Source organism: Anastrepha obliqua, chromosome 2 (assembly GCF_027943255.1).
Source record: "Anastrepha obliqua isolate idAnaObli1 chromosome 2, idAnaObli1_1.0, whole genome shotgun sequence".
In the NCBI taxonomy this organism is placed as follows: Eukaryota; Metazoa; Arthropoda; class Insecta; order Diptera; family Tephritidae; genus Anastrepha; species Anastrepha obliqua.
The window spans coordinates 69,893,683-69,918,307 of NC_072893.1; the positions used below are offsets into that span (position 1 = coordinate 69,893,683).

At 38.5% G+C, this 24,625-nt stretch overlaps 1 protein-coding gene across 2 annotated transcripts in view; it reads right to left on the reverse strand.

Moving 5' to 3' along the window:
* Nucleotides 1-6,449: 6,449 nt before the first annotated feature.
* LOC129237368 (uncharacterized) overlaps nt 6,450-24,625 on the reverse strand; it is a 29,638-nt gene continuing 11,462 nt past the window's right edge. For both annotated transcript variants that reach the window (XM_054872063.1, XM_054872062.1), the window contains exons 4-11: nt 18,247-18,426; nt 13,919-14,088; nt 13,212-13,849; nt 12,838-13,134; nt 12,654-12,775; nt 12,259-12,586; nt 8,491-8,592; nt 6,450-8,435 (exon numbers count right to left, since the gene is read on the reverse strand). In XM_054872063.1, the coding sequence (XP_054728038.1) occupies nt 7,939-8,435; nt 8,491-8,592; nt 12,259-12,586; nt 12,654-12,775; nt 12,838-13,134; nt 13,212-13,849; nt 13,919-14,088; nt 18,247-18,426 (2,334 nt within the window). In that variant the 3' untranslated portion in view covers nt 6,450-7,938. The remainder of the gene's footprint in view (nt 8,436-8,490; nt 8,593-12,258; nt 12,587-12,653; nt 12,776-12,837; nt 13,135-13,211; nt 13,850-13,918; nt 14,089-18,246; nt 18,427-24,625) is intronic.

The following is a 24,625-nucleotide window of genomic DNA, read 5'->3' on the forward strand; positions in this document are numbered from 1 at the left end:
AATTTGTTTATGCCTATTGCTGTTTTGAAGTGGACGCAGCGGAGAGTAAAACTTTAATATTGTTTCAGCGATTTTTAGTATAATTTTTTGTTTCTTAAATAAAATTTTAAAGTAATTACTCAAAATGGGACGTGGAAAACATTGCGCGCCGGAGAAAAGAGCTTTATATACCGAATGAGTCAAAACGGAAAAAGCTATGCAGAAATGATGATGTGCTCTCGGAAAATGGTTTATAATGCTCTTAATTTAGTTAAGAAAGATTCATCCTATCTAAGCAAAAAAACGGAGGGAAAACAAAGCCGCGACAAACTGATATTAATGTGGATAGAGCTATAATACGCTAGAGCAAAGCAGATCCTTTTAAGTCGGCACGGCAAATAATACTTGCAATAAACCAAGAATCTGGTCTATAGGTGTCCAGAAAGCTTGTAGGAAGGCGACTTAACGCAGCCCAGCTGTTTAGCCGCATAGGCAGAAAAAAGCCACTCCTCTCAAAAAGACATATCTAACACCGACTTGTCTTTGCAAAAACCCACAAAGCCAAATCTATTCAGAGTTGGAGAAACGTACTTTGGACCGACGAAACCAAAATAAATAGGATGGGGCCAGATGGGAAAACTAATGTACGTCGTCCAAAAAATCAACCGCTAAATCCTAGGTACACAAAAGAGACGATTAAACACGGCGGCGGAAGCATCATGGTTTGGGGAGCTTTTTCCTGGCATGGTGTTGGGCCGATTGTTCGCGTGGTTGGTTAGTAAAATGGATAGATTTCGGTATCTGGATATACTCCCGAATAAAATGGAGCCATTTGTGTTTGAGTGTATGCCATTAAATTGGACATTTATGCAGGACAATGATCCAAAGCATACTGCAGCGACAGTGAAGCAATGGCACAGAAGAGAAAAAATTATTGTACTGGATTGGTCGGCGCAGAGCCCTGTTCTCATTCCAATAGAAAATTTGTGAAATGACGTTAAGGTCAAAATCGCTAACAAAAATTTAATAAATTTTGATGATTTGTGGGCCGCAGTTGAGGAGGCTTGGTACTCGATTCCAAAGGAAAGATGCCACAAGCTTGTAGAAAGCATGGAGCGACAGCTTGAAGAAGTAATCAAAACCGGTGGATATAGTACAAAATACTAATCTGGTAAAACAATATTAGTACTTAACTATCTGATTTGTTTACTATTTTTGCTTTTATTTGGATTTTTTAGGTTGTGCTATTTATGTATCCAGGAGGTTTCGTGAGTTATCAACGTTTTCGTAAATTAAAGCAGAACTGAAATTCTTTTTGCTCATTTTCTTGTTTTAAAGTGGAAGTAAATAAATTTTTTATTTTTTATGTTGCTTTTCTCCCAATAAAAAATAATTATTTAAAAACATATTCAACTCTTTGCTTCCAAAGTCTAAATGTGCTATTTATATGACCATGGCATGATTTTAAGGAGTTAGCGGGAGACAGAAGCCCGAAAAAATTATGATTATCAAAAATAAAAACGTAGCATTAATACATCATGTTTCGATTTGACTTTAGCAAAATTAAAAAAAAAATAATAATAATTGTAAAAGTTATTGTTGTTTGTGCGGAGCCCGTTTCTCCAAAAGTCCCTTGCGGTGATCATCACAAGTCCTTGGAGACTCTTCTAAAATCAATCGGACAAGACAAATTAGTTTTATTAATAATCTTGTGCCTGATCGAAGCTTCGTTTTTTTTTTTCAAAATTAACAATATTGTATATATATATATATTTTCCCGTGGTTCCTAGGTGGAACAAAGGGCCTCAATGAACAAGTTAAAGTTAAATCTATTAGAAGCTAGGAATTTTATTTGCTGCCAGGAGCGGCCTACCAACAATATTGTGGCCTCAGGAAATATTTTTCAGATATTCGAGAAAAAAACCGACAATTAATTGTAAAAAAATCGTAATTTTTTAAAAAAAATTATCCTTTGATCAGGCACAAGTTTTTAATGTTTTTCAAAAGCAGTATACATTTTATTGAAATCTACCAAGCGGTCTTTAAGTTACAGCGATCACCAGTTCAAAAAACATAGTTTTGAGAAAAACGCATATAAAGTTTTGCTATCGATTTATGTAGAGTTATATGAATTATTTAATTACTTACACTGTGTCATCTATTCCTGGGCCATATCATAGTTCTTCAGCCGTAATAGCAGCTACCAAAATATGGATTTGCTGTTGCCTACATCAAAATGGACATTCATAACAATAAAACCCGAGAAGTCGGTTGCTTCCAGCTGCTGCTAGCTACTTGTTCTCGAACGCTCCAGAGCACCCGAGCGCTCATTGTTAATTGTTGAATAACTCGAAAAGTATTTGTCGGAATTACTTCAAATTTTCACACAACATTTTAAGAAAATACAAAACAAAAAACTAAATTTTTGAAAATTCTGACTGCCCTTAACCCTTAAGGTCTCCTTAGATTTAGCATAGTAATAAATAAAAATTTCCTGTTGCCTTTTAAACAACTAACAAAAACCTAAATGGTTCAGTTGGAGATGAAAAGTACGATCATATCTTCGCCGATGTTCGGGGCATATAACTCCAAGTCACGCTTATACATTTGCTGTCCAGCAGCTTATATGTGTGCGTGTCGGGTGCATGACGCTAGTATCTAAAATTTTTGATTTTAATCATGCAAAAGCCGACAACAAGTATGTGTGACACGAAACAAGTACGTGTCCCGGGGCTAATAACTTCCTCAAAGGTTTGCTTATAGATAGCATCGAATAATTCTTTACATGTATATACATATGTGCATATTGAGTTCGCAAACAAACCAAATGAAACTCATTATTTTGTTCTGTTTCACTCATTGCAAAGACCCAAATGTAAATATGTAATGTTAACGGCTCTGTGCGCTCGTTAAAAAGAGTCGCAAATGTTTGGTTGGTGATTTGCTCGTTACAAGCGACGAATGGTTTTTAGTACTTACATATGTGTGTATGAGAAAACGAAGTTTATGGTCCGATCCAACTCCGGTTTAAGGCATGATGACCTGCTGATCGGAGGCCATGCATTCGAGAGTGTACAAGAATTTACCTCACTGGGTATCAAAATATCAGCCAACAAGGATACATCATTGACAATAAATCATAGAATTTTAGCAGAACAGCTGCTTAAAGGACATATAAAACCTTGCTTACCTATGGTTGCGAGCTATGGAAACTACTGACAACAATCAGCTAATGGTATTTGAAAAGAAAATATTGCGAAAAATATATGGGTCTGTAAGACTGCAGAAGGTACCCAACGAACTATATGTAATCATGAGCTGGAACTATTAGTAAAAACCGAAACTGTGATAAGATTTATAAAATCTCAGAGGCAAAGATGGACACGTGTTTAAAATGGCCCAAGGAGAGAACAACTCGAAGGGCTGATAAACTACGCCCTGTTGGAGGGCGAATAAGAGGACGCCCAGAAAGAGGTTGCTCGAAGACGTGGAAGTTGACCTTGAAAAGCTAAACGTGCGGCGATGGAAGGAGGTATCCTAGATAGAAACAGATGGCACAAGGTTGTGAATAAAGCCAAGGTGCAGGTCTTCCAAACTGAAATCTACGCTATAGACCAAGCAGCAAAAACGATAAGACTGATGGACTTACCTCCAGCAAACCTTACCATTTGTGTTGATAGTCAAGCAGCGATCAAGACACTGGCCTCAGCGTGCATCAATTCAAGATGTGTGAAAGAATGCACATCGGTCGCTCTCGCTCATCCAACAACACAATACCACTAAATATAGCAATACTTAATCTTAAAAAAATATCTGCTTGGATTCAACAGATCAACCACCACCACATTTGTGAGGACGGACAAATGTTATAATGGGTCACTGCATTATTGGCACCCTACGCTCTTCTATCAGCTGAGGTAATTTTATTGAAGTAATATTTTTAAAAACTAATTTAAAAAGACGGGCGTCGTAGTGGAATGGGCTGCTGCTTGACTACCATTCGGAAATGCATAGATACGATTCTCCGGACATGAAATCAAATGAAAGAAAACTTTTTTTCTAATAGCGATCGTCGATTGGCAGGCAATGACAAACCTCCGAGTGTATTTCTTCCTCCTCATAAAAAACCGGCGTAAAACTCTAGGTACCCCTTTTATGGAAAACATCTAGACGCACACCACAAATAGGAGTAACTAGACCAAACACACAATAAATTACATATAAAACACAACTCGATTTTTGTGGATAAAGGTTGATCAGATAGAAGGTACTTTTTCCAATATGGTTTTTTCGACAGATCACGCGTGACTACTGCCAAACTAATTATATCATTTTTTTCAGTATTCATTGGCATTTCATCATGGAAAGACTTGCGCCTCAAAAACGTTTAGTAATCAAACAATTGTATTACGAAAATCGACGCGCTGTGAAAAGTGTTTTGAGAGTTTTGTTCAGCGATGAGGCCCATTTTTGGCTTAATGGCTACGTCAATAAGCAAAATCGCCATATTTGAGCTGAAGAGCAACCCAAAGCCATTCAAGAACAGGCATTGCATACATTGAATACAACCGTTTAGTGCGGCCTATGGGCTGGAGGAATCATCGACCCATATTTCGACAAATTCGAGGCTGGCGCCAATGTAACAGTGAATGGCGAACCCTGTCGCGCCATGATAAACAACCAACGACTTTTTGATGCCGGATGCCGGAAATTGAAATCCTTTGTTTCCACAAAATGGCGGACGGTGTTACTTGTCATACAGCCCGTGAAACAATGGATTTACTGCGTCGTCGTTTCGGTAAGCAATTTATCTCTCGTCTCGCACCAGTGGATTGGCCATCAAGATTGTGTGATAACACATTTTTGGACTTTTATTTGTGGGGCTATGTAAAGTCTAAATGCTTTGCGGATAAACCAGCTTCGATTGAGGCATTGGAAGCCAACATTGCTAAAGTCATTCACGAGATACCGTCCGAAGTCCCCCAGTGAGTCATTCAAATTTTTTTACGGAGGGGGGGCGAATTACTGCGCAGTTGCGGCTAACATTTGAAAGGGGTTATTTAAAAAAAATCAATTTCATGAATGGCTCTCCACAAAAGTAATAAAGGTTGCCCAATCAATTTGAATTTTCGTTGTTTTGTTTCAATTTAAGTCCCGAAGTCCAAAAAACGGAGGCAGTGCTGATAAGTGCTCGGAAGAAAAGGGCGACCATGAAACTCTCAGTTGGTGGACACGAGATACTCTCAAAGCAGGCAATAAAATACCTAGGAGTAATGATCGACACGAGATTGAGCTTTACAAAAATACTACCGAATATAGGTGGTCCACAAGGGGAAAGAAGGAAATCGTTATCAACTGTCGTGGACTCAATCATACTCTACGCGGCACCGGTATGGGCAGAAGCAAAGAACATTCACATGCGTGAAGTGGTGCGCGCACACAGGCGGAGTGCATTACGGGTTTCATGTGCATATAGAACGGTATCAGACGATGCAATATGTGTTGTAGCTGGAAAATTGCCAGTTCATATTCATGCAAGATAGCTTCACTGCCTCTATAGCGAGCAAGGAGCTAAACCAACGGCAACAGAAAAAGCCATTGAACGGGAGCGATCTATGTATGAGTGGCAAAGAAGATGGGAAGAGTCACTTCAAGGGCGCTGGACGTACAAGTTAATATCACATCTCGAGCAGTGGGTGAAAAGAAAGCATGGTGAAACTTATTATTACCTTACGCAGATACTCACCGGTAATGGCTGCTTTATGGAATATCTCCACCGCTTTCAGCTGGCAGAAAACCCATTCTGCCCAAGCTGTCCTAATGCAATCGAAAGCGCGGAACACGTGGCTTTTCATTGTGATCGCTTCGCAAGAGAACGTGCAATAGTTGAAAGGGTTTTTTGACACTCAGCTAGTCCTAATGACATCGTACAGGACATGTGCTCATCCAGTGCTAAATGGGTGGCGCTTCAAGCGTTTGATGGAAAAATTATGCTACGACTCCAATTCATCGAATGGGAGCGCAAGACCCAGCAACAGCAGCTACAGTTGCAATTACGAAATAAAGATGAACAGAATGACGACAAACACACACACTTGAGTCAATCACTCACAATAATATCAGACAGAAGACAAGACGATAGTTCGTAAATACTGCGCTATCGCAAATTTTCCGATGTTCCATTTCCTCCAGAACCACGTATAAAAACAGTGGGGGGAGTGGATACCATCGCTGACGTAAGATCTCCATACGTCCACAAGAGAAGGACCTGGACGCAGGTACCTGGTTGTGACAATAGACATAAACGCGGCTCCACCTTGATGAAATGTTTACAGCGGTCTCAGGGTGGAAATCTGCCGAGCATGCCCCACATACCATTGGTGCGACGGCGCCTTTGATGATGTTTCTGACATTTTGATTTTAACCTCCTACCCAAAAAAAAAAAGGTAGAGGTAAGTGAAACACTAACATACTGTGAATGCAACTGATACTGCATATATATGTGTATGTATGTATTTTGTGAATAAAGATTTATATTTACTTTGACGCTTTTAGCAGTTAATTTTGTATATTTTATTTAGTTTTGCCACTCGCTTACTGCTTATCTATGAACTAAAAACAAGGATAACAATTTTTATATAATGGTTTTGGTGTGGTTTAGTTTTTAACATTAAATTATTGACTTTCTCAATTTATTTAAATTTGTGTACTTTCCACCGTTCCACGTTTGCATGAGTGGCATATGGCATAAGGTATAATAAGGTGAGCAGGCAAGCCCTTTTTAACAATAAAAACTGAGTAGTCATAATAAAGAGTGTAATTGTAGTGAGACATACATATATTTTAAGCTGCGAGTTAATAAATCTCCCTTTTTCTTATTTGGTATTTTCCAGTGTTATAGGTATGTGCGCACATATATACGAAAAAATCAATGCACTATAAGGGTTAGACATATTTTTATTAACATTACGTTTTTACTTTGTTAATTATTTATCAAGTTAATTTTAAGACATGAAATATTTCATTATGTAAATACTTAATCGTAGCATAAATCATGAAAAATAATATTCTTTTATGTTGGCCGATGCAAAGGAAGTAAATCAATATCATTTTTTAAGGGATGATTTTTTTGTTATTTGAAAAAATGTCACAAAATTCTAAATTTGAGTTAGGTTAGCAAAAATCATAAAAACGATTTTTGCAATATCTTTTACACTACTCCCACATCAATTGGAAACTATGGCAAAATGCGCTTTTAATCAATTTGATTAAAGAATTAAACACCCAATTACATATTTAGTATGGAATTAGGACTCTGTAAGCGTTATCGAAAAAAAAACTTGAAATGAAATTCGGTAGTTAGAACAATTTTGGTATAATTGAATGCCAATTTCGACTCTGCATAAAAATAGAAACAAAAAACTTGAATCTTATTGTCGAACAATTTTGTTAAAATTGATTGCCAAAAAATCACAATTGCAGGCAAGGCGAGTTCACATATGGCTAAGTTGCTAGAGCAGCTGATTTTTTTTTTGTCTTGCTTTTTGTTGGCTTGAATGTTAAGGTTTTCCGTTTTTCATTTGCTTGTTTGGATTCTGTTTGAAGTTTTGGTATTTAAACCACCAAATTGCAGCAACAAAATATGTGCGAATTTCGCGTTTGTGCTACTGTTATCACCTTCTTTGGATTCGCCTTGTCTGTAAGTATTTTTTGAAAAGTGGGCATAGAAATTTTTCATTCTTTAGATTTTGTATTGCCATATTGTTTCACCAACTCTGAAACATATAATTTTGATTTAAGCTAAAATATATATGTATATGTAAATAGTGCTGTCGTTTATTCCACTTATTGAAAGAGAAAAACAATATTGAGGTAAATGGCATAAGAAAGTTTGTTTAACTAAGTGTACATATGTAGATAAAATATAAATTACAATAAGTCTTGTAGTGTAATTCGTTTTTATTCATGGCGCACACCGCAAATGGATAGAAAAGTACTAAAATTATGTAAACTGCAGGCGGGCAAAACGGTGTATACAATGTTGGCGGTCTCCTGGCACTTAAGCCGGAAGTCATAGAGTGCATTTAGCAGCAATTCCACGGACGGTGCAGCGGTTACTTGGTAGAACACTTTCAGGTGAATTGCCGGTACGCAATAGGCAGTTAAATTATTTCCACCTGCGTTCGCATTGATTTGGTTGCTGTTGTTTGTGGTCGAGCTTGAATGTACAGTACCGTCTGTCTCACAAATTTGGTCCGAGTCATTTGCATTAGCAGTGCCGGCTTGTGCTGAGTCTGTTATTCGTTTTGCGATAGGATAACCTTTTAGCAAGCGGTTGACAGTATACGTTAAAATTTCGTCAAGATTTTCAGCACTAAGATTTTGTGCTAGGTGGCAATGATTGCTCAGTATATCCTCGCTCAATTGTGTCAGTTGGGTAGTGGATGATGCTAGGCCTGCAAAAACAGAAAAGTTTTATTAAACTATTAAATGTCTGTTGTATATTAATACCTGTAGACACATAACAAACAATTGCGGCGCAATTATTTTCATAGTTCCAACGTCGTCGTATTGAAATTGTATAGTCGCTTACAGAGCAGCCAGTTTCCTCATCTGGTTTTAGTTAAAAAACAAAACTGATTAGTAAATGCTAATACATTTGAATTAAAAATAAGTTAACTTAAATTATGTAGGCACAAAAATTATGCCTGAACATGATATTCAAGACAAAAAAAAATTAAAATAAAAAATAAAATGAAATAAAAAAATTAATATATAGGGTGGGCCATGTAAAATTTGCTTTTTGAATGGGCTCCAATTTCATGAATGGCAACTTCGATTTCGTCTTTTAAAGCATCAATCGTCTCTGGATGTTTCGCATAGTATTTGTCCTTAACGGCTCCCCACAAAAAATAGTCCAACGGGCTTAAATCACAGCTCCAAGGCGGCCAATTGATATCGGAATTCAAAAACGGTAGCCAAAAGTTCGAGTGTAACTTTGGCAGTGTGACAAGCTGCACCGTCCTGTTGAAACCAAATGTCGTCCATGACATCCTCTTCAATTTTTAGAAACAACTCGTTGAGCATGTCACGGTAACGCTCGCCATTTACTGTAACCGCGGCTACTCGCTCATTTTCGAAAAAAATGGCCCGATGATGCCGCCAGACCAAAAACCGCACCAAACAGTGACTCGTTATGGATTTCATTTGCTTCTCTACAGTAACGTGAGGATTTTCTGAGCCCCAAATCCAACAATTTTGCTTATTGACGTAGCCACCGATGTGAAAATGAGCTTCATCAGAAAAGAAGAAGAAGACTCACCACTTTGGAAATAGGTTGTTAATATTTCCCAATTTTGTTCAAGCGTATAGCGTCCCATTTCCTAAATGTCAAACCTTTAAGTAAATTATGAACACATTTGACATGTCATTTGTGTAACCATTCCCGAGAAACCTGGCTTAAAAGCTTCAAATTTTCAACTCCTTCTTTAGCAAAAATAAAGACACAATTTCTTCTACTAAAATTCTATTAAAAGCTACCGCTCAGAAGCATAAAAAAGAGTCGGCGTTGCATACTTAGTCTTGCCATAAATTCTGTGACAAATTTTACAATGTATACGACGAGAACATGATTCAATAATAAAAGGTTTACTCAGTAAGCAGCTTTCTCATTCCCTCTTGACAAATCGGCTCCCTTAGCAAGACACTGGGTTGCTAGCTCTAGAAATTTTGACTAAAAGTGGAGGAAAAGTAAAATTTGTAGAAAAAACGTTTCATTTTCAAAATGGTCTGCTTACGAGCAACAACTCGCTCAAGAGTTTTCATCGGTATGTTCGGGACTATGGTAATATGACCTGAAATAGATACCGCTTAAATCAGGACATGATAGAGTATTTGACGCAATCCGAGATCGAGATGGAGAATTTACAAAGCTTTATTTCTTATGATGTGGTGATTTAAACGGAACTCATGTTTTGCAAAGAGCTAGCGTTTGTTAAAGAGTTACAGCAGGGAGAATTATTGAATAGTCCCGACGCAATCGATTACATTGCAGACCTCATACAATAAAAGTTGGCAGAACTTGTTTCCAATGAGCCCACCATCCTGTGGATGGATGAAGTGTCCAGAGGAGGTTTAGAAAAGCACAGTACCAGTATCAAAGAGCTTCTCATAAAAAAACATCTACCGGAAACGGCTTAAAACTGTAGGGCCTTCCACTTGTGGAACGCGCGCTACAAATAGGAAGGGGATCTCGGCGAAACACCTAACAGAACTGTACGTGCCAAATATTTATTTATTTTTAACAAAATAGTTTCATATTGGCGAAACGTTGCGATTGGTTTTAAATTTAAAAATTGATTCACAAAATAAAATCTTGGATTATGTGAAATAATTTCTTGTTTTAATATTAGACTTGGCAATTTCCGCTAATCACTTCTATCTATACCATTATTTACATTCAAATATTAATTAAAATTTATTTTTTAAACCGTTCGCAGTTTGTTTCCATTGAAGTAACAAAATACTATTGTATTTTGCTACCATTTTTACCAAAAAGGATTTAATTTTTTCCTTTTTATGCACCTTCTTAAATACAACGTTTTGTAAGGGAGTGTCAAAATTCGAATGTCACTAGTGAGCAAACCTTTAATAATTGAATCATGCGACGAGAATAAATTCACAGGAAAAAGCTCCGTTATTTTTGCTTTTGTTCGCATGCTTTATCTACTCATAAATTATACTCAGTTTCGTGGCAAATATCGCTTTTTAACCATGGAGTGGAAGCTAAGGAAAATCGCATTGCAGTGAAGCATTAAAAAGGTGTGGTAACAGGGCAAGTGAGATTTACGATTTACTGAAAAAACTTAATATTTCGAGAATGATTGTATCTGAAGTGACAGACAGAAAAAGAAGTGGTCGTCCTCACGTGGTTCGAACCAGTGCACTCATAAAAGCCACTCGCAGAAATCCCCTTAGAAAGCAGAAAACCATGTCCAGGGAAATGAATGTATCGATCACATCCTAATTAGGGATGATCTCCACATTAAACCTTCCATCGCTCAACCCGTCATCTTTTGACAAAGGAAATTATGTTCGACAGATGCAAGCAGCTTTTTCAGTGGCGCGCGGTCCACGGCCATGAAAATATTATTTTCACAGATGAGAATATTTTCACTGTTGAAAAAGTTTTTAATAAGCAAAACGACAAAACTTATGTTAAAACTTCTAAAGACGAAACGAAATGAAGAAATGGAGCTCTATCTCTTCTGCGCTTTCCTGAGAAATAAGGTGTGCAATTCCCCTTTAACAACAGTTGGAGGGATGCCGATGCTCGGGTAAAAGGTCTCTGAGATCAATTCAGTCTCCTTCCTGGTAAGCTCATCAACAATTTCATTTTCATTTATGTTTCTATGTCCTGCAACCCAGATCAGAGAAATGTTACCTGCACACCCAAGAGATTTGATCTCCTCCTTCCAGGAGTTAATTAATTTGGATCTGCATTATGGCGTCGTCAGAGCCTTGATCGCGGTTTAACTATTGGGAAAATGTTAACATTTCATTTGCTCCCACGTTCCCTAAGCATTTTGCATGCCGGAAGAACCGCAAAGACTTCTGCCCGATTCCATCTTTGAGCTGTCAGTGAAGACAGAGGTACCAGCTTGGGTGAAGATTTCCCCCAATTCTGCCTACTTGGAAAGATTGCCCTGGCACGACCATCAAGCTACAAGCTTGAGAGATTGCCTCCAGGGGCCAACCTCTTTTAACCTGATTGCACTTTGAGCAGCGATGGAAATAACGTAAAAGCCGAGGAGAAGTAAGTGCAAAACGACATTCAAGGCAGTTCTGGGGCAAGTTCAATAAATTAATTATCATAAACAATAAAATTTTAATCAAAACTTTGTAGCAAAGGAATAATAAAATTTTTGTTTTTATCTTGTCTTTTCATTTTCAGCCAAAGATTCGTATAACAATTCGGTGGAACCACTTTATAATACCACGATTAATATTTCCGTCCTATGATACAAATTAAGAATTGCATACTTGGATATTTACATGGTAATAAATTTAAATAAATTGAAATTGAATCGAATGTGGTGAATAGCACAAGATTAGGTTAAGTTAGGTTAGCCCGGTTGCTTGTCTAAGACAAGACACTCGATGGTCCTAAGGCCCGTTGTGATACGCGCATTTGATTTCCATCCCCTAACCACTTCGATATTTTTAAGATGGTAACTAGTCACTCCATTTGCACAAACTAAGATTAAAATATGCACTTACATTCGAAGCAATCATTGTGCGTATGTGCCCAGACTTGCCATTCCACTAATGCGTCACGAGGCAAAGCTGGTACAACAATATAATCCATTATTGCGTTCGTTGTACGTCGTTCCCATTGACGACGCGCTTCAGCTATGAATGATGGGTGAGTCAGGAAGCAAATACCATGAACCACATCTCTTAGTTGGCCTTGAGCATTCATCGCCTTCGCTATTCGACTAAGGTGTCGCAAAGTCAGCTTGCATTGTGGACGAATTCCACCTTCGATAATTGTCATGCTTCCAGGAACGAGTGCAATTTGCCCAGAAATATATGTAATCTCACCAACCTGATAAATAGGGGAAATTTTTTAATGAAATTTATTAGTACTTAAGTATATCGATGTTGATAAATACCCTTGTTGATTGACTATAGGTTCCAATATTTGCTGGCGCCCAATGCGAAATACCCTGCACATGCATTGTCTGCCGCTGCTTAAACACCGAATCACTGTTAGTATTGTGTTCATCATTATTGCCTACAGGAAAACAATAATGAAATTACAATTGGCATACCAGCTGCACTACTATTCGTAAATACCATCTATTTCGTTTCCAGAAATTGTTGGACGGCGCCTCACAGGTGTTCGAAATGCTATCGCTTCCAATATCACATGGCAATCCTCCGGCAGAGGACATTCGACACAGACGCGTGTTGGAGGATTTTGGAAATTAATGGTTTGGCCATAAATACGATTCAGTAGACTATAGTCTGCCATTGAACGTATGTAAAGTGTAATGTAACAGTAATCAGTTAGTTCATAATTGTGCTGGGCAGCTAAGTCAACCAAAGATTTCATTGCCAGTTGCATTCCCTCCTCTAAAGTTGGAGCGCAACCTAAAGCGAAAGATATAGTCGAAAGGAGGTACATTTTTAAGAGAACTAAGAGTGCAGAAAGCGTATAACTATTTCACCTTGTATGCCCGCGACCCACATCCAACCCTTTTGATTAAACGCAGCCATTGGCCGATTTTTAAGTGGACGGAACTCGCGTTCAATTTTCATTGGACTCGGTGGTTGTGTTGCCTGTGCAGCCGAGATGCCAGCCGTGGCACCGGTAGACGAAATCCCCAGCGACAGCGAGCCACACACTGCAGCCGTACTGCTACCCAAAGGACATGGCACACCAAAACTGTTCGTAGCCGCTTGTATTGATGCAGCGCACAGCGCCGCTGAAGATGAAAGTAATGACGACGGTGTAGGAGGCTCATCTACACTGGCGCTCTTCGTCACAATCGGTATGGGCGAAGAGGAAGTGGTCAAATGGCGTCCAAATGAATTGCTGCGCGATATCATCAATTCATTTTGGCTAAGGGATTCGCGCAATCGTGTCTCTTTTTCTATCAATTCTAACTCAGTCTCACTGAGATCCGGATCGCTGAGGTCACTGTATGTAGATTCGTTTAGGTCACTTATGTAGTCCAAAGATTTTTTCACAAAAACATCACAGCACTGGGTCGGCTCTTTCGATTGCATAGATAATTTGGTGAAGTTAATGTATCCCACCGGACATATGGGGTCCGCAGAGCTAATTATCGTTTGAACATCCTCACTGCAAGAGGATTAGTAAGGATTTTAGAAAGCGGTAGAATAAATAGAAGTAAATATTTATTTCACTTACGCCACAATTCGCTGCTTGAACAGCGGACAGTCTAAAGTAAATGTTTCATATTCACCACCTTCTCCACACACATTCAAACCGTACTTATCACGCATTTTAAGTAGGTGAGGTTGTATTTCACGCAACGATTTGCCTAAATGGCGGTCAGGAACTAAACCTAATGCAGCTACCTGAAATATTATAAAAAAATCAACGATTGATGCAAATTATCAGGAAGATTTAAACAAAAAAAAATTCTTGATACTAGTCCCTAAATTTGTTCTATCGCCAAAAACAATGGAGCAACTATTTTTTAATTCAACATTAATATCTGCGGTTTACGAAATTAGTCCATTTTTTCTCGAACAATGTTTGGAAATATTAAAAATTTACTTCCAAAATAGTGTAACACCATCCGAGAGTGCAAGAAAATCACGTTATTAGCGGAGCTGTGATTTGATGAGTATTTGTGGGGAGCCATTAAAGATCAGGGTTGCCCATATTCGACGGACCCGACGGATTTCGATGACTCTTTGGGCCCATTCCAATCGACGAGACTTGTCCGCAGGCAACAATCTTTGCGTCAATTGAATCTTACACGGGAATAAATGCAAATCAATCGTTGTAAAGTGGTCCGAGCAATGGCCAACTGCTGAGAACGGCGATTTTGGGATGTCCTTGACGACGTCTGAACACTGGCCCGTACAAGAGCAATATTCTCCTCCGATCGCCTTGGTCGGTTTTGATTTGGCCTCTTTGGATTAGAAAGAGCATCACCAGTCGAAAACATTTCGTACAAACGTTTAATGGTGTTCTTAAAAGGCGCACTTTTCACATAATTTAATTTTTTATACGCACGTTGAGTTTTCACAATTGACTTTTGTTGAATGTAAATTTCAACAACTTGGGAGCGCTCGCGTGGCGTGTACTGTTCCATGGTAAAAATCTGCTTGGACTGACGCTTCCAACGCGGTATGTCATTAAGTGATCTGACGTCTCTGTCAAAAGATACAGGGTTGCCAGATGGGTCCGTCCAATTTGGGCAACCCTGTAAATGTTACGCGAATCATCCAGCACCGATTGACGCCTTCAAGAACGCCCATCGATCATCAAATGCAACTCCATACAGTCAAAAATGTGCGGAAAATTGGTTACATCGTACCTGCAACTCCAAAGTCAGCCATGGAAGTTATTTAAATGAAATACCGTAAGAATTGTACTTTCAAATCAAAAAAACTCACATTGGAAATCACTCGTTTCTTACTTAAGGTTTCAAACAATCGATGGTCAATCTTGTATAATTGGCGCGTACATCCTTTATTGGATGTTTGTTGTTCCAAAAAGGTAGAGATCTTGCCTTGGCAGATGGATTTTTAAGAGGAGGAGGAGAAATACCCTAGGAGGTTTTCCATTGTCTGCCAATAAGCGAACGCTACCGTTTCTATCGTTTGGTGTTTCATGCCCATAATGGGTTTCGAACCGAGTCCCAACGAATGGAGGTCATGTACAAATCCATTCGGCTACGGCAGGCTAATGGAATTTCATACAGGCTTTAAAAGATTTTATTTTGATGTCTCTTAATTAAAGATCTAGGCACGCAGTAAGGGTACTTCTCATAAAATCTCCACAGCGCAATAATAAATCTTCCAAGGTAGCAAATGAATGTAGGGCTGAACGATGAACGTTCGTCCCGAAAAAACAGCATTTGCGGGAAGTCATACTTCATTACGAGGGGTGCCTTTTATATTTCGGGATTTGACAACCCTGGTGTTGTAATCTGGCAACTGACAGCTGTATCGCAAAGTTTAACATATTTTGGCTTTTACGTACTCAGAACGTTTTGAAATATCAGCGCTATTTGTGTTGTTTACAGTAACTTAAAAGATGCATCTCGGTCCAAAAATTGAATTAAATCGTGAACATTTTCGTGCGATTTTTTTTCACAACTTTCGACGTGGATTAACTCAGCAACATTGCATGGATGAACTTAATTCATTTTTTGGCTATGAAGCTCCATCAAGGACCAGTGTTTATCGATGGTATGGTGAATTCAATCGTGGTCGTAGTTCACTCCAAGACGAATTTCGTGAAGGTCGTCCAAAATCAGTTGTTGTTACGAAAACCATTGATGCTGTGCGCGAGCTGATATTGCAAGATCGTCATGTGACCTATCGTAAGATTGAGATAATCTTAGGCATTAGTGGGACCAGCATACATTCAATATTGCATAAACATTTGACTGTCAAAAAAATTTGTTCGCGTTGGATCCCACACAATTTGTCAATCGCTCAAAAAAAGGCTCGTGTCGATTGGTCGAAGGAAATGCTCAAAAAATACGATCGCGGGGCTTCGAAACACGTCTATGACATCGTAACAGGTGATTAATCATGTATTTACGCGTATGAGCCCGAAAGTAAACAGCAGTCGACTGTATGGGTGTTTCAAGATGAGCCAAATCCAACAAAAGGTACCCCCAAAGCATTCAGAATTCATGTTTTGGAGGTACCTCATTCAGAGTGGCAAAAGTGTTTCGACAATTGGTTCAAACTAGGGGTGGGATTATTTTTTATTCGAATAATTTTTATTCGAATAGTCCCACCCCTAGTTCAAACGCATGCAAAAGTGTATAGATCTTCATGGAGAATATTTTGAAAAACAATATAGTGATTTTCGATGATTAAAATTTGTTTTTGTTCTCTAATCCCGAAATATAAAAGGCATCCCTCGTATTACCTTTTAAAGAAAAGTGCAACTGAAACATGTCGTATATTGATCAATATTTACGGTAATCACGCTCCATCAAATACAACTTGTAAAGAGTGGTTTCGACGCTTCCAAAGTTGCAATTTCGACGTGAGTAATAAAGATCGCGAAGGGGCACCGACAAAATTCGAAGATACTCAACAACAACAATTATGTCTAAAGAGTTGGATGTTGACAGCTTAACCGTCGGTAAACATTTAAACGCGATGGAAATGGTCCACAAAGGAGGTAACTGGGTGCCACATCAATTGAAAGAAAGGGACATTGAGAGACTTTTGGTGACGTGTGAGATGCTTATTGAACGGCAGAAAAGAAAAGATTTTCTGCATCGCACCGTCACTGGTAATGAAAAATGGATCTATTATGATATTCCCAAGCGTCGAAAAAGTTGGAGCTGGCCAGGTGAACCAGGTCCATCAATAGCGATAAAAATGTTCATGCTTCAAAGGGTATGTTGTGCATCTGGTGGAATCAGAAGGGTGTCATCTATTATAAACTCCTTAAACCATCTGAAACCATCACTGGCAATCGTTACCGACGGCAGCTAAGGCGTTTGAATCGAGCTCTAAAAGAGAGCGACCGGAATGGGCGGGTAGACAAAACAAACTGATTTTACTGCATGACAACGCCAGGCCACACGTTGCTAAATCGGTCCAGAAATATTTAGAGGGAAATCTTGCCCCACCCGCCGTATGCCACAGACATTGCAACTTCGGATTACCATCTGTTCCGATCAATGCAGTCAGCCCTTATTGGAGAGCGGTTCACTTCATAAGAGACCATGGCAAATTGGCTCAATGAAAGGATCAAGTCAAAAGACTCGAATTTTTCGTCAGAGGAATCTGTATACTGCCTGAAAGATGGAGTAAAGTTGTTGTTGTAATATCATGTATTATTTAATTGTTTACATAATTCGTAACTTTGGCTAAGAAGGACGGAAACTTATACCATACCAAAAAGATTCGCGCGTTTTCCAAGCCACGAGTACTTAGGCGCAATAGGCACTATTAATACAAAGTACAAATACAGGGTTTGATTGAAAAGTAATGAGCCTTCCCGCACGGAGCGTCTGCCAAGCGATCAACCGAATCGGCTGGTGGGGGAAAATGATCGTTGGACCTTCCCCTTCTACTAGAACCGGTCCCAGTTCGCTGGCAACAGTGGTGCAGTCAACATCGCTCCGCGCGTGAAAGCTGTTTTAAAAGTGTGTTAGGATTTTGCAGTGGCGAAAATGCAGGCCCGTTGCTTTCTTGATGTTCATTGGCCTTTCAGTACGTTGTAGGATGTTTTTTGTGCGATTTAATACTTTTATAATTTTATATGTATGATTTCTTGAAAGTTTCTTTAGGCATTCCCAAATTTCAAGCACCTACTTAAAAGGTATTCCATAAAGTTACTCAAATAGCAGGCACACTAGTGGCCAAGCAAGAAAAACTTTGAACATTTGTAACCGATATTAGAACCTCTAAAAAGCCCTCAATTTGGGTCGGCTGATATTTGTATATGTTGGAAAGATTTTTTACTATGCAAGACTTTTACTAAATTATCATTTTGGCTAAAACTTCATATATTGCATAATGTTTTACCTTTATTATAATGGCATGTACTTGGCAATCAATCATTTCCTGCAGCAACTCAGTCTGGTCTCTCCTCCATAGATACGCCAGCGATACCAAATTTAGGCGACTACAAACATTTTCGACACGCACTCTCTGATAGTCGGAGAGAATGGCACCCACAGCAACTGCATCAACTTGTAATTCATTCTAAAATGATATAAATTTAAATTTATTATTTCAAAAGACGCGCTCAGATGTTGTTTTAAAATTTTTTGAAAAATGTATATTCTTTGAGGTTTTATTGTTTTTATTCAAAATACACTCTTAGCAATTTTATGTGAAAAATGGCATCATTTAAATGTCGATTATGAGCTACGACTACAGATAAATTCCGGTAAGCAGTCAATTCATGAATGCCTAATTGTTGAGAACGTTAAGACATCGATTAGATTGGGTGTTAGTTATTCAGAAACAATTGCGCTCACAAACAGCAGCAATATTCTCGACAGAGCATCCAGTTTTTGGTCTACCAGTCTTATTTCTATACTCGACGGAACCATATTCTTAAAATTTTTTTCTTCAACCTTCGAAATTTCGACCCATTCGGATGATTATTTCCACCAAACAAATCACGAATTTTGCGATATGTTGTTCTTAAAGATCGACCATTTCCCTAATTAATTTCAGTAATTTTAACGCGTTGTTCTACAGGGTGGGCCATATAGCGTTTGCTTTTGGAATAACCTTTTTTTTTGAGAATGGTAACACAAATGACATGTCAAATGTATTCATAATTTACTTAACGGTTTGACATTTACGAAATGGGACGCTATACGCTTGAACAAAATTGGGAAATATTGAAAACCTATTTCCATAGTGGTGAGTCTTCTTCTTCTTTTCTGATTTTCACATCGGTGGCTACGTCAATAAGCAAAATTGTTGGATTTGGGGCTCAGAAAATCCACACGTTACTGTAGAGAAGCAAATGCATCCATAACGAGTCAATGTTTGGAGCGGTTTTTGGTCTGGCGGCATCATCGGACCATTTTTTTCGAAAATGAGCGAGGAGCCGCGGTTACAGTAAATGGCGAGCGTTACCGTGACATGCTCAACGAGTTGTTTCCAAAAATTGAAGAGGATGACATGGACAACATTTGGTTTCAACATGACGGTGCAACTTGTCACACTGCCAAAGTTACACTCGAACTTTTGGCTACCGTTTTTGAAAACCGAATAATCAGCCGAAATTCCGATATCAATTGGCCGCCTTGGAGCTGTGATTTAAGCCCGTTGGACTATTTTTTGTGGGGAGCCGTTAAGGACAAATGCTATGCGAACCATCCAGAGACGATTGATGCTTTAAAGCTCGAAATCGAAGTTGCTATTCATGAAATTGGAGCCCAAACAATCGAAAATGTGCTTAAAAATTGGGTTGATCGAATGGCCTACTGTAAGGCCAGGCGAGGCAATCATTTGAACGATATTATTTTTCATTCATAAATGACAATGTTCAATCTTCAAAATAAAAGAAAAGTTTGAAAAAATATTGATTAGTTTGTTTTTTATAGCCGATTCAAAAAGCAAATTTTACATGGCCCACCCTATATCATGTAAAATTGTGCATCTGTCTTTTTGAATTATTCACTACTTTTAAAACGCCTTTTATAATTATGTACAACGTAGGTGCTATACATACCCAGACGAGCATAATTGGATACTTGGTGATTTTTTTTAATATTTACAATGTTTTTCTTGATAAAATTTGTTGGTGAAAATATGGAAAGTAGAAAAAAAATTTACAAATTTTAAAAAATTTATAAAAAATTTACAAATTTCAAACTTTTTAATCGGAATTTTTGGAAAATTTCCGGGTGTGAAATTAACATGGCTTATAAAATTTAAATAGAATAAGGGCAAATTTGAAACGCCTAAAAAATTGCGTTATGTTTGATTATACTGGCTGGCCAAAGCAACGCAGGGACCGTTTTGGTCCATAGCGATACCAGATCAGAGTTCCTTTTTTTTTGTTTTTTAACGAAACTATGCATCACTCAATATCCGCGAACTGTTCGCGAATTTTAGAGACGCTCACGCTCCTGTTCAGGGATACATTCTTGTCTTTCAAAACTGGGCATTCAAGTAGCGTAAACTAGTTTTCGAGAGAGCCGGCCAGTAGTATAGAATATGCTCCAGGGTTTCTGTTGAGCCCGGCTCATTACACTTCCTGCAAGCATCGTTAAGACCCTATATTCCACACTGGAACTCTAGGAATGTATGACGATGACGATCGTTGAAAGTGAGATTTAGCTTGTAAGCATGAGCTGCAACTAGGCAGTGTCCTCTTTGTACAACGACTGGAGTTCTACAGTTCCTTCTATCGAACGACATAACCGATTTACAATAGTATACCTGTCAAAGCTATCTGCCTTCGCCTTTCTGGAGATGTGGTCCTCTAGTTCGTTTTGATTTGTGAGCAAGGGTTTAAGTACCTGACTTATTTAATCCCCTGCAAGGCTCGCGCTTTCTTTAGCTATTTCGTCCACTATTTAAAATTGCGTTGATTTTTAATAATCTTATTTTTTTGCCTGCGTGTAATTTCGATATCTCGTGCCTCCTAATAGATATCCCACTTGTTGCTATTAATGGCTCTAATGACAATATTTCACTGATGAATCTAATTTCTACATTCAAAGATGTTGTGGCCTGACCTATCACGAACTCATCTCTCTCAGCAGTTTGTAGGAAAATACACAACAAATTTTAAATAGTTCGAAATTTGGCGAGACAAATTGGATACAGAAGGTGCAGTTACTTTATTTTTGGTGATTTTGACAAGTCTGACGTCAATAGTCAAGTAGTGAACCAACTCATGCTAATGAAGAGTGAGAGGAATCGGAGAGCAGCAGCAACGTCAACTCATGGTTGATAACCTCAGTAGGCCTCGCTAGGTGTGTACGTGATCTCATTGAATAGATGGCACGCCAAGACAACCTGTGGAATTGCTGACTTGCTGACTGATAATTTTTCATAGTTCCAACACATAAACATAGTTGGCATACGTGACAGCCCCATTTGCCCCGACTGTCTTGAGGAGGATGAGCATGAAAAGAAAGCAATGCAATGAGCGGTGTACGACGCGAGTTCTATGTTCTGAACGAGCTGTTTGTGTATTTCCAAAAAACAAAAATAAGATGCTTTTATAATATGGTTGAGTAGGTTTTATTTGATACAGATTAGCAGAGCTTTGCCGTGTGTACGAGGAGCCCATATATCATAATGAATTTTCTATTATCTTCTTACTAAGTGTATATTTAGCTCATTGTGTTCGTTTTCAATTATACCTTAGAATTTTTTTTCCATATCAAATCAAATAAACACCATTAATAAATGTATTTAACTTAGCCTTATCAGTATTTACTTATGTAAATGCCTTTAAGTATTTGGTTGCCTAATAATTGCACATTTTGTTATCATCAAATATATTATAAAACAGAACACATACGTACATACTTATACATATGTACACCAACAAGCATTGCTGGCAGATATGTGAATTCAATATATATATAATAGAATATTAATAAATATTTAATGTACAAATAAGTAGCCAATGATTATTGTTTCAGTTAATTAACCTTATTCAGGCGGCTGCATTATTTAAATGTTGTTATCGGGTCGGGGTGCGGCATTTTGCAGCTGTGCTAATTATTCTTCACTTCGATTTTCCCGCAGAAATCCTTATTCCATTAGGTACATTTTTAGTTATAAATAGATTCATCTGAGGATCTGTTCTGGCATTACCTAAACTCTCTACTTTTCTCAATAGAAAGACAACCTTGACCCTTTTCAATTAGATCGGATAGAGTTGTTGTTTTGACAGTCAGCCGCGGAGGTGCACGCAGCTAGACTTATGGTAGGTCTCTCGTACTAACAAATTAAAAACGCCTGCTGAACGTCAATATCGAAAGCTTTAAGCGCTATTTAACTATCAGCAAGGTGCATATAGTTTGGGGAAAAATAAATCCAATTTTTACGCAAATGGTTTAAAACTGTTTCATGGACGATCTTTAGCTTCTGAGCCATGCTACGACTACTTACACACTGGTCAACTTCGATTGTTTCTGTGATTTTATCGACATTTTCTTTAACATCAAAAATGCCGGAACGGAATCGACGAAACAAAAATTGCACCTACAGGGTCCGATACTCGCGTGTAACCAATTAAAAAGGCAATACATTTAGATTGGAAAATTACTTTTATTAAATTCAAAGTAAAAAATGTGTGAAAATAATACAAAATTAAGAATCAACTCACTTTCGCTCGATATGACCACCTTTTGCCTTGACTATGGCCTTGAGACGGTCCAGAAATGAATCGCAAGTTGCCCGAATGTGACTTGCATGTATTTTGGCCCATTTGCGGATAATTGCCTTTTTCAGCGCCTCGAGACTGGTGATCTTACTTTCCAAAATGGCCCCATTTTGTGAACGTTATGAAGTTTGGAACGTTGTTTTTCAGCCATTCTTGATTCACTCGAGCTTTGTGAGACGATGCCGAGTCCTGTTGAAACGTCCATGGTCTGCCGCCGAAATGTTTGTCTGCCCACGGCTTTAAAGCTATCTCCAGAATACTTTCCCGAAATATGTATTTCGCATTTACCTTGACGCCAAGCTCGATGAAACCGATTGGAGAGCGCTCATCTGCGGTTACAGCGACCCAAAACCATTATCTGTGGCGGGTGCTACCTTCTGGTGGCCAATCGATGATTCAAATTCTCGTATGAACGGTCGGTCAAATAAACCCTATCGTTTTGGGAGTTAACGAATTGCTCAATTTGAAACATTTTCTCGTCAGAAAACACAATGTTCGGAAATTGACCGCTTTCGGCCAAGCGGTGCAACTCCTTCGCTCTCTCAAGTCTGACTTGTTGCTGCTTTGGTGTGAGATCATACGCCTCTTGGATCTTGTAAGGCTTGCCTTTGAGATAATTTTTCAGTATGCGGCGTATGCTACGGTCCATTTATTTTCAGTTCTTTCGCCGGGGATTTCGCTCAAGCCACTTCTTCACTTTTTGAACCATTTCACGTGACGTTGCAGTCTTTTGATGGCCACCTCTATGACGTTTCACGATGCTACCAGTATCATTATAACGAGTAATGGTGCGATAAATAAAAAACTGTATTTACTTTAAGGTGCTCGAGCTCACGAACAAATGCTGGCTGTGATTTTCCACCCAAATATAATGCAATCACACTATTACGTTTGAAATCCATTACTGATTTTATTTTTTCGCGTTTACTCTCGGCAAAATGCTTCCGCGCGCTTGTAAAGAATACTTTGGGCTGTCATTTAGCCAACTAACAGACAACCGATGCCCGTGCATGAGCTGCGCGAGCGGTCTGAAGTTGGTTACACTTCGAGTGCCGGACCCTGCGATTAACTGTCTAAGTATCCGCACCACGAACACCATTCACAATTTCAGCGGCCTTGTTTGCATTTTCGCCTTTATCAAAGAAAAACTGTAAAATGTACCGAATTTTCAGCCATGCCCAATGTAGTAATAATTTAAGTATTTACAACCAGCTAACCACGACGCGTAGGTGTTGGGCATAAATACTATATGTATGTATGAACGTACAAAACGTATAATGCATATATTTACATACATACATATAATTTTATATACATATATCCCGTTTAAATCTCCACTTATTCTTTTAGCACAATCCAATAGAAAAAGTAAACAAATGTCGCATGAAATTGTTTTGATCAACGTGACATAATACTTATTTATTGTATATATAGTACGAGGTGAAGTCCAAAATAAATAAGACTGGCATCATAAAAATGTTTTTGATGTGACCATCTTTTTAATGAGTTAGTGTGTTGGAAATTACATCCCTAGCTGACTTCCAGTGAAAGCTTGGTGACATTCGGTTCAGTGGAAGCGAAGTTATTGCGTCTAAAGTGTCAGTATGTTTGTGTCATCGGTACAAAAATGAGTTTCGAACAAAGAGCTCCTATCAAATTTTGTTTTAAAGTCGGTAAAATGTTTACTGAAGCATCTGAATTGACGAAAAAAGTTTATGTCTATCTCGTGCCAGAGTGAGGACATAAATGACAACGAACATACGGACCGCCCAAATCAGTAATCACCGAAAACTCCATCGATATTAACCATAAATTTATTAAAAATGAACCGAAATCTTGGTTAAAATTCATGGAATCTGAGTTGAATATCTCCAAATCATCGATTTATCGCATTTTAACTGATCATTCGTCGGCCGCCGTAGCCGAATGGGTTGGTGCGTGATTACCATTCGGAATTCACAGAGAGAACGTTGGTACGAATCTCAGTGAAACACCAAAATTAGGGAAACGTTTTTTCCAATAGCGGTCGTCCCT